An 11,115-nucleotide genomic window follows, 5' to 3' on the forward strand; every position below is an offset into this window, starting at 1 on the left:
AGGGTTCGCACGCGCCCGCCGGCCCGTCGCGGCCGCAGCGCAGGCACAGCAGCGAGTAGGTGACGTCCGAGCGGCCGCCAGAGTCTGCCGGGGGCAGCCAGCGCAGCCGCAGCGCCAGCGGGGAGCGGCTCAGGCTGTACTGCAGGTCCCGCGGCGCCGACGGCGGCCCTGCGACACCCGGCGGCGCTAAGCGGGACGAGGGCACCGGCACCCGGGCCAGGGTGGGGGCGGGGCAGCACCAGATGGGGCAAGGATCAGCGCCGAGACCGGGCGGCCGCCAGAGTCTGCCGGGGGCAGCCAGCGCAGCCGCAGCGCCAGCGGGGAGCGGCTCAGGCTGTACTGCAGGTCCCGCGGCGCCGACGGCGGCCCTGCGACACCCGGCGGCGCTAAGCGGGACGAGGGCACCGGCACCCGGGCCAGGGTGGGGGCGGGGCAGCACCAGATGGGGCAAGGATCAGCGCCGAGACCGGGATGGGGGCGTGGGCACCCGGTGTGGGGACCAGCAATGGGAGCCAGGCAACCATGGATGGGACAGGGGATCAGCGCGGAGACCGGGATGGGAGCGTGGGCACCAGCGTGGGAGCATCGGGTCAGCCACAGATAAGGCCAGTGGTTAGTACACGGGCCCCGGGCGTGGGAACTGGGTAGACACTGATGGGGCGGGAGATCAACTTGGGAAATGGGATGAGGACACGGGCACTGGACTTCGGGGGCCAGAGTGAAGCCGGGCAGTCCTTGTTGGGGTGGGTAGTTAGTGCGGGGAGCGTGATGGGAATGTGGGGGCTGGGAACAGATGGCACGAATGGGACGTCCCCACTAGGTTGGGGAAGAGGTGCGAGCGTGTGGAGGACATTACAGCCGGCCACCCGAAGAAAATTCTGACCCCATCCCTCCATCGCTCCAGGTTCCTCCAATCCCAGGCCCAGTGCCCAGGCTTCCCTCCACGCCCTGCCAGTCTTCAAGCCCCGCCCCCCAACCAGAGTTGAGTTCAGGGCCTGGGCAGCACTGTAGCGTCCCCACCCCCAAAACCCGGAAGGGCACTCACGGGTGCAGGAGGCCGAGGGCGGGTCGGTGGGTGAGCGCGCGTAGCTATCCTGGCACACGCAGAATGTGGAGGCATTCTCCAGGGCTCGGCTGTGCTCCGGGCACGGTGAACAGAGGGGCCGCCGTGGGGACACCTTGTAAAACCCTGGGGGACAGGCTGTGGGGAAGGGCTGGTGAGGAGGAGGCTCCTCCCTGACCCCTTCCCTCCCTGCATTCCTGCCTGTCCCCCACAGGGTAGGGAAAGTGAAGCTCCAGCGCAGCCCCTGAGGGCAGTAGCTCCAGGACAGCCTTGTCTCACCTGGCCCTTGACAAATGCTGCCCTTGACATTTCACTCCTGTTAATCCATTTGACTTCATCCCCATCATTAAAATGGGGAAACTGAGGCTGGGAAAGGTTAAGCTGCCCACTGCTCCACAGCTAGTGGGATACCCACCTAAGCCTACCTCTTTCAAAGCTCTGATCACACCACTCTAAGGCCTTACATGCAGTCTTGATGTAAGCAAGAGAAAAGAAGGGTGGGGCTCCAGGGCCAGGACCACATTAACCCTGATGGAGGCACACTCACTCACACCACACACACACACACCACACATACACACACACACACACACACCACATACATGCACACACATGCACACACTGTCAAAGCTCATCCACCACCATCACTGGGGATAGGGCATTATAAACCATCCCCAATCCACTTGCTGGACTCCAGTTTGGAAGCAGAGCTGGGCAGGTGGAGGGGGTGGAGTGGGAAGAGGGACCTCTGAGGGACTGTGGTCTCCTAGGCCCAAAGCCAGACCAGTTCTAGCCTTGCTAGAATCTGCTCAGAAACCTTGCCTCCTCTCCTTACCCAGAACACAGCTACTAAGAACACAGACTGAAATCTGAACAAATGGGGTTTGTAGCTGAGTTACACCTCTCACTGATTTGCTGTGTAGCCTTGGGCATGTTGGTTGACCTTTCTGAGCCTTGTGTAGAATACGTACCTCAACAAGATTATTGGAGGACAAACAGATAAAATACATAAACCACTTCCGTCAGTATGGTCTACTTTTACACAATGATGAGAGTAACTACTGTTCCTCCCTCTCAGGCCTGAAATGGAAACTAATAAACACCCACTTTGTTGACTGATGGATTGATTGATTTATTGAGACATGGTCTTATGCAGCCCAGGCTAGCCTTGAACTGTGTAGCTAAGGATGACCTTGAACTTCTGTTCTTCCTGAATGCTGAGATTGCAGGCATGACCTTGCTCTAAACATTCATTTTATTCTGTTTTATTTATTATATGTGTGGTGAATGTGTGTGCATGGGGGAGGGGGCAGTGCTTAAGCCTGTGCATGACATGTGGATGCCAGAGGCTGACATCAGGTGTCTTCCTCTATGGCTCTCCACATTATTTTTTGAAACAGGGTCTCTCACTGGACCAGGGGCTTACTGTTTCAGCTAGACTAGGTTACAGAAGTCTCTGTTCTCCTAGAGCTGGGGTTACAGACAAGTTCTAACATGCCCAGACTTTATGTGGGCTCTGTGGGATCTGAACTTAGGTCCTCAGGTTGGTGTAACAAGCAAGCACTTACCGTTAACCCATCTCCCCTCCCTAAATATCCAGTTTTTCCGAAGATCTTAGTGGGGGATGGGGGCACTGGCTCCTGGCCCCCCTACTCTCTGGTTTGGTTGGTCCTCACCTTGCCACTGGGCCCCCCTCCAATCTAGCTGGGGATGGAAGGCTGGCTCCAAGAACAAAGCTCACAGCAGAGGAAGACTAATCCTTGGGAGGAACTCTCAGGGGTGGGGGCTGGGTTGTTCCATTGTCTGGAAGGCTTAGACTTGGAGGGTTCCATTGTGCCCAGAGTCCCCTGCAGCATAGCTCCGAGGAGTGTCTCAGCAGCCCCTCTCCTTTAGCACAAAGCACAGGGCCAGCTACCCCGATGGGCTGGTGTGTGGCAGTGGTCTAGGCTGGGATTTAAAGGCCTGATGCAGTGTTAGCCAGGCCAAGCTTTTGCCTCTCTGGACTCAGGAAACCATCAGTGGGAGGGGAATTGTGATGGTGGCCTGTTGCCCACGTGGTGGAATAGAGGGGTGGAGGCAGGCCTGGAGAGTGCTTTGCAAACAGGTCTCAGGGTATTGGGAGGAATGCAGAGGCACATTGCCCTGGGTGGAGAATTGCCATCCAAGCTATGGTCTGTGTGGCCCCATCAAAGACAGTCCTCTGTATTCTGAGGTGCTGTCTGGAAGAGGAGTATGTTCAAAGACAGACTCAGAAAGGGTCTCCCTGACAGCCAGAATCTTCCTCTCTTCAAGGTAGAGTCAGAAATTCAGAGGTCATTGAGTTCAACTCTCTCACAGGTCTGGCCCTCCAGTGACTTTTCACTTTGCATATGCTTCCTAATGGGGAACTCACCCCCTGCTGAGGCTGCCTTTACAGAGGTAGAAAGTGCTTCCTAGGAGGAGCCCACATTAGACTCCCTATGTAGAATCACTGCATAGTACCCCACCACTGGGACCCAGTGCCCTGCAGAACTTGAGAATAAATCTGCACACACAGAGAGACTTGACAGTACAAGTGATCAGCCCTGATGTGTCCCATAAAGGGGAGCTCCAGTTCTTTCACTAATTCCTATAGGAGAGGGGGCCAAGAGTCAAAGTTGCTAAAGAGAAGGGGAAGGGGGCTGGAGAGATGGTTCAGTGGTTAAGAACCATTTCTGTCTATTCTTGCATAAGACCTGGGTTCAAATCCCATCACCCTCATGGAAGCTAACAATGGTCTGTAACTCCAGTACCAGGGGATCTGACACCCTCTTCTGACTTCCACAGGTACTGCCCAACATGGTGCACTTTACATACATGTAAGCATAACATTCATACGCATAAAATAAAAATAAACTTAAAAAAATGTTAAGGGGGGGCTGGAGAGATGGCTCAGCGGTTAAGAGCACTGACTGCTTTTACCAAGGACCCAGGTTCGATTCCCAGCACCCACATGGCAGGTATGAACCGTCCTTAACTCCAGTTCCAGGGGAATCTGAAGCCCTCTTCTGACCTCTGCAACATTGCACGACACGGGTACACTCACATACATTCAGGCAATACACTCATATACATAATATAAAAATTAAAATTAAAAAAATTGTTAAAGGGGATTGGGAAGGGTGGAGAGCTCTTAGCTCTGTGTCCTCCTGTGCATCTTTCTACCTTTAGAGAAGTGTCCACTTGGCTACAGGAGACATGTGGACTGCCTGAAGGACATTCCTGACCACTTCCATTCTCTTCCTAAACTTCTGCAGCAGCCCCCATTGTGCCCACCCTGCATGCCATGCAGAACTCTTCAGAATGCTCCCAGCTGTCCGTAACATCTCATAGCCCCTTCCTCCTGCCAATGTGATCTGTATCTCTCCAAAGCCCAGTGCCAACAGTGTTTCCCTTGGGAACCTTGCCCAGGCATCCTCCCTGACTGCCCACTGCCCTGGGCAGAGGTATTATCTTTATAATGTGGCTTTTATCTGGTCTCAGCCCAAGCAGAGGGAGCTTGGTACACACAGAGAGCTCATTTCTCTGTCTCTGTCTCTCTCTCCCCACAGTGTACATTCAAATTTCCTTCTCTAGCCCCTGACCTATCCATAATTTTCCCATCTGTTATGAGTCAGGTGCTGCTCTAGGCTCTCTTAAGATATAATATGAACAAGAGACAAGACTCTGACTGTCTTCCTTTACACACACAACCTCCCCACCTCACAAAGAGCAAAGAGAAGCCATTGGTTGGTAGTTCCCTCAACATCTGGCCATGGAGAACACAAACACCCCCATCTGACCCACATCTCCTCTCCTGCAGGCTGATTGGAGGGGATGAGCCAACCCCTGTTGAAGGGAAGGCCCTCATCTCCACTCTGGACCTCCGCCTTTCACCCTATCAAAGTCTGCATTCCATGAGTCATTCTCCTGCTGGTCTTTCCACTGTTCCCTCTTTGCTGCCCCCTCTTTCCAGTGATGTCACTAAGGGATAAGCAGAAAAGTAGTCCATTTCCATATAGCCATAAGGGCTCTGACGATAGACTATTTTAAAACAATCCTAAAACCGACTAAAAAATGTTCTGCTTTTTATTAGCAACATGCGTCAGCAATTCTAACCCATGTCGGTAATGAAAGACTCCCTCCTCTAGGAACAGATCACTCTCCACACACATTCAGTATCCCACTGGCTCTTTCCCCTCAGCATACAAATAAGTATCTATGGTACAGTAAGTCATCTCTCTGTTCAAACAAGTTCACACACAAAAAGTTCCTCCTAAAGATACAGCTTCTTTACCTCCCCACTCAAATCCAGGGTTCTAGATTCTTTCCTAGTAACTTGAGAGAGAGAGAGAAAGAGAGGGGGAGAGAGAGAGAGAGAGAGAGAGAGAGAACCTGGGCTTGCCCAAACTTACTCTAGCTGAGAATTAATTTGAACCCTTGGTCCTCTTGCCCCTACCTCTCAAGTGCTGGGATTACAGGCATGCACCACCATGCGTAGTTTATGTTGGGGATGGAACCCAAGGCTTCATGCACGCTATGCAAGTATCTACTAACTGAGCTACATCCCCTGTTTGATGCTCTAATGATGAGCTATATGGGCTCACCAGGCTTCTAGATTCTTTGACCCAGCTGCTCAGTGTCATTCACTCCTTGACTGACTGCTGTCTGTTCTCTCTATTGCCCAGCTGAACCTGCTCTTGCCAAGGTCACCAAGTGAACCCTGTCCAATCCTGACTTATTTGACTGCCACAATATAGGTTGCTCTTACCTGGATGCTCCCATCTCCCTGGATTTCCAGATTTCCAGGATATCTCCCTCTCCTCTCATTTAGCATCTCATCTTGCTTCCCCCAATCATTCTCTCTCTCTCTCTCTCTCTCTCTCTCTCTCTCTCTCTCTCTCTATTTTTGCTAGGCGTGGTGGTACACACCTTTAATCCCAGCACTTGGGAGTCAAAAGTAAGTGGCTCTCTGTGAGTCTGACGCCAGTCTGGTCTACATAGAAAGTTCCAGGCCTACATAACAAGATCCTATGAAAAATTTTATTTACTATTATTTAGTGTGTGTGTGTGTGAAAGAAAGAGAAAAGAGAAAAAGACACACAGAGATAGCAAGCACGGGTATGTTACAGGGCATGTGTAGAGGTCAGGAGTTGGTTCTCTTCCACCTTTTTTTTGAGGCAGGGTCTCTCTGATTCCTGATGCCAAGCTGTGTGCCTGGGCTTCCTGTGGGTTCTCCTGCCTCTGCCTCCCATCTTGATGTAGGAGTGCTGGGATTATAGGTGCATGCCACTGCATTCCATTTTCCTTTTCTTTTTTTAAAAAATATTTTATTATTTTTATTTTATGTGTATGAGTGTATTGCCTGCATGTAGGTAAGTGCACCCATGTCATGCAACGCCCATGGAGGACAAAAAGGCTGTCGGATCCCCTGGAACTGGGGTTAGGACAGTTGTTAGCTGCCATGTGGGTCCTGGGATTCAAACCCAGGTCTTCTGCAAGAACAACTAATGTTCTTAACCGCTGAGCCATCTCTCCAGCCCCCATTTTCCTTTTCTTAAGATTTGTTTTTATTTTTATGTGTACGAGTGTTTTGCCTACATGTATATAGGTGCACCACATGTGTGCAGTGCCCAAGGAGTCCAGAAGATGGACTTAGGTCCCCTGGAACTGGAGTTACAGACAGTTCTCAGCTGCCATGTGGGTGCTGGGAACCTAACCCAGGTCCTCTGGAAGAGAAAGAAGTGCTTTTAAGATGGGCCTGGTGGCACACACCCTTAATTCCAGCACTCAGGAAACAGAGACAGGTGGAGATCAGTGAGTTCAAGGCCAGTCAGGTCCGCATATCAAATTCCAGACCAGCTGGAGCTACAGGGAGACCCTGTCTCAAAAGGACCAAAAAAAAGACCAGGCTGGCTTCAAACTCACAGAGATCTGCCTGCCTCTGCCTCCAAAGCGCTGGGATTAAAGGCGTGTGCCACCACGCCTGGCTCTTTTTTTTTTTTCCGGTTGTTTGTTTTGTTTTTTATTTTGTTTTGTTTTTATATTGGGTTTCATGTAGCAGAGACTAACCTCAGACTCCCTATGAGGATGGCCTTGAACCCCAAGTCTCCTGGGCACTGATCACATCTATCTTCACGCAAGGACAGCAGCTTCACCTCAGTCCACAGCTTTCCATCTTTCTCCTGGACGACTGTACCATCTTCCTTTCTCCCTCTGTCCCCAACACTTCTGTCTCTAATCCCTTGCTTTGCTATGGCAGCTTGAGTGATCTTTTGAAAACATAAATCAGCGCATATTGGACTCCTCCTCATTGACCTAAAACCTTAAGTCTTTAGGCCATCATTTACTCTTGGCCCTGTCCCTCTCCAGCTCATAATGCCTCACACCCCCACATGCCCTCTGCATCAACCACACTGGCTTACTTATTTAGCACCAATCTCCCTATGTTCCTTCCAGCCGCCATGCCTCTGTAGGCTGCTCTCAGCCACCAGGAAGGAAGGCCTTCTCTCTTTGGAAAACTCTTCCCATTCTTAGAATTGGGCTCTCCCTCCTCCATATTTCCTTAGCTCTCTATTGATATGAGTCACACTCATGGCGAGATGGTTAATATTTTCAATATTATGTCTTGGAGGGAGGCCTCTAGGTTACTGTGTAGAGGGATTGTCTAGATTAAGGTTAGCTCTGAGGCTGTCTGTGAGGGATTGTCTTGACGGAGTTCATTGGTGAAACATTTTAACTCTGGGTAGGACTTTTCCCTTAGCCGGGCATCCTGGACTGTATAAAATGTAGAGGATAAGCTGAGTACTAGCATACATATATTAATTTATGGCTCTCTGATCTTGACTGCAGATATAATATGACCAGTTCTCTCAAACTCCCCTGTGACTGCAACCTAGAACTGTGAGCCAAATAAACCCTTTCTCCCTTAAGTTGTTTTTGCCAGGATATTTGATCACAGCAACAGAATGGAAACTAAGACAGTTTCCATGTGATGACTCAGTTCATTTCCAATGAACAACTATCACATCCCATGTTCTGCAGTGGACCCCGAGGCTTCTGAGATTAACACCCAAGGTAAGCAGCTTCTAGTATGATGGTAGAAACACACATAAGCACACACCTAATGCCAGTAGATTACTGCATATCACAGGATGAGTACAGGCATAGGATGTGACAAGTGATGGAAAGCATGGGACTGGATCCTCTGGAGATCTCAGGGGGGTTCTTGCCTCTGAGTTGCTTAGTAAATCACAACTTCTCAGGGAATAGAAGAGGGAAATCATTTACACACGTATAACAAGGCCTGCATAATGCAACGGGTATCCTCTGCTCATACTGAATGGAAGACTGAACAAAGGTAGGACAGCAAGTGTCTGAGTTTGCTATAACTATCAACTTGACATGGCCTAGAGAGAGTCTCAATTGAGAGGTTTCTCAGATTAGGTTTACCTATGGGCATGTCTATCGGGGATTGTCTTGATTGTTAATTGTTGTAAAAGAGTTCACCCTTCTGTGAACAGCACCATTCCCTGATCAGGTGAACCTGGACTATATAAAAAAGCTAGCTGCATACCAGCCTGTAAACCAGCAAGCAAGAAGCATTCCTCCCTGGTTTCTGCTTCAAGTTCCTGCTTGAGCCCCTGCCCTGACTCCCCTCAATGATGGACTGTAAAGCAGAAATAAATCCTTTCTCTTAACTTGCTTTCAGTCAGAGTGTTTTATCACAGCAACAGAATGAAACAACACTAGCAAGTTTAGTCATTTCCCCTTCTGTCACACACTACTCTAGCCCTCCGTTATAGTACAAACCACTTTCTTATGACTTAAAAACAGCTTCTCTCCATCTAGATGTGAACTCTTAAGCTGGGATTATGTCTGATTTATTTCTACTTCCCTGGCATCCAGAAAAGGCCGTGGTTTAGAAAATGACTCAGTGGGTAAAGGTGCTTGCTGTCCATCCTGACCACTAGAGTTTAATTACAGAACCCACATGGTGGAAAGATAGAACTAACTCCTAAGGGTGTCCTCTGCCCTCCACCTGGGGCCCATGGCATACACATACCAACACTCACATACATGCACACACCAAAAAGAAAATGCATCCTTTGATCTTTCTGCACCAAATGCATACATTCAGGACTCCACCTTACCCTGCAGCTCTGAAGCCACAGATCCGAGGACCCAGCAAACACCCGATCACAAGTGATAAAGCACCTCCCCAGGTACACTGTGATTCTAGTTCAGAGAACTGAGTGTGATCTTAGAGTGCAAGCTGTCTGAACTGCCCCAACAGCCTGACTTCAATATGGTCAGGGACTCAGTGACCAAAAGCTCAGTTCCTGTGATGCTGGCCTGAGGCTTAGGCTACTGTGGAGTTCTTTCTTATGCTCAGAGGAGGCATGGTGGGAAACTAAAATTCCCCAGCTAGGCAAACCTGGGTTTGAATCCTGGTTGCCCGTGTCCTAATTTTGCAGTGGAGGTAGGTATTCATCTCTTTGAGGTTATTTTTAAGACAGGGATAATAATAACTTAATTTGTTGCTGGCAAACAAAGGCCAGTAGAGGAAACTGTCACACTGCCTGAAATATAAGTCTCTACCCTTTGGGGTTCTTTTGTTTTTTGTTTTTTGGTTTTTTTTTTTTCTTGATATCTTTCCACTATGTGGCCCAGGCTGGCCTTGAACTCACAATCCTCCTACCTCAGCATCCAAACACTGTGGTTTACAGGCCTGTGCCATCACCCCTGGCACTGAATGCATCTTTATCTCACATCAGATTCACCACCATAAGTTCACTGTTAGCCTTGACTGGACCACTAGAAGTTGCACAAAAGGCCATGACTCCTGATTCCTCCCATGGTTTCTCCACTCCTCCCTCTTAGTCTTGGGGGGTCTTTCTCAGTTGCCACCTGCATGCTAGATCCCATCATACCCCTCCGGGTTCCCTGGATACCTTCACAGATGTCACCACGCTCCTGGAATCCCGCACTGCAGGTGCAGCGGCCCACAGGCACCAGCCACTCGCCATCCGCGCCACAGTGCATGCGAGGCGGGCTGCCGGGTTCCCCTTCCGAGTGGGCCACGCACGTTCCGGCCACTTCCACCAGCGTGGAGAAGGCGCTCTCGGCGGCCGTGGCGGGGAAGGCTGCCAGGCCTCGCACCGTGGCGCGGCACTGTTTGTAGTAGACACGCACCGAGACCAGCGCCACGCAAGCGCCCACATCCTGAAAGGCCAGGTGGAAGCCCCGCCTGCTGAGTGGGCCGATCTCACGAACCTCTGTGTTCAGCTTCATCTTGCGCTCGCCCAGGTCTCCCTGCGTAAAGCTCTCGTCTGCAGCAATTGTGTCAATCTTGCGAGGTCGGCTGCCTCCCAAGCGCGGACGCCCGCGGCCCAGGTCGGCCTCGGTTTCCAGGTAGTAGACGTTGAAGGTCTCCTTGCAGGTTCCCGAAGCACCGGGGATGCTGCTGCAGTCGCGCAGCGTGAACTTCAGCTCTACGAAGATGCGCTGCCCTCGGCCTCGGCTGATCCAACCAGTCTGCAGCCAGTTGTCCTGGTTAGGCTCCAGTACGTTGCATACTTGGTACGTCCTGATGGGACGGTCGTGTTCGTCCACGCCGCTGATCTCCTCCCACTGATGCAACAAAATAGAAAGCTCAGAGTCAGGTTACACACCAGCCCTGACCTCTCTTTACCTGCCCTCCGTCTACCATAAAAACCCTTAAAATGACAAAATGCAGAGATGAGGAGACACTTCAGAGATGAGCAAGTCTAATCTCTTTCTTTTTTTCTCTTTCTGACATTGGGGATTGAACCTACGGCCTGAGCTTGCTAGGCAAGCCCTTTGCCACTGATCTATACCTCCAGACCTCTTTTCCCTTTTTATTTTGAGACAGGGTCTCACTAAGTTGCCCAGACTGGGCTTGAACTCACTATGCAGCTCAGGCAGACCTTCACCTTGTAGTCCTCCTGCCTCCTGAGTCACTAGGATTACAGGTACAAACCATCTTACTTTTTTCTTTCTTTCTTTCAGATTTTTATTTTTATTTTTTTATT

General features: G+C 50.6%; 1 protein-coding gene across 4 annotated transcripts in view; it reads right to left on the minus strand.

Annotated features, from left to right (window-relative positions):
* Nucleotides 1–11,115, minus strand: part of Epha10 (EPH receptor A10) — a 43,406-nt gene that overhangs the window by 27,701 nt on the left and 4,590 nt on the right. For 3 of the 4 annotated variants that reach the window (XM_008850211.2, XM_008850210.2, XM_008850212.1), the window contains exons 3-4: nucleotides 10,015–10,693; nucleotides 1,046–1,201 (exon numbers count right to left, since the gene is read on the minus strand). In XM_008850211.2, coding sequence (XP_008848433.1) covers nucleotides 1,046–1,201; nucleotides 10,015–10,693 — 835 coding nt within the window. Of the gene's footprint in view, nucleotides 169–1,045; nucleotides 1,202–10,014; nucleotides 10,694–11,115 lie in introns of all 4 variants that reach the window. The other variant, XM_008850213.2, reaches the window with a different exon arrangement.

Source organism: Nannospalax galili, unplaced genomic scaffold, assembly GCF_000622305.1.
Source record: "Nannospalax galili isolate Female #2095 unplaced genomic scaffold, S.galili_v1.0 scaffold944, whole genome shotgun sequence".
In the NCBI taxonomy this organism is placed as follows: Eukaryota; Metazoa; Chordata; class Mammalia; order Rodentia; family Spalacidae; genus Nannospalax; species Nannospalax galili.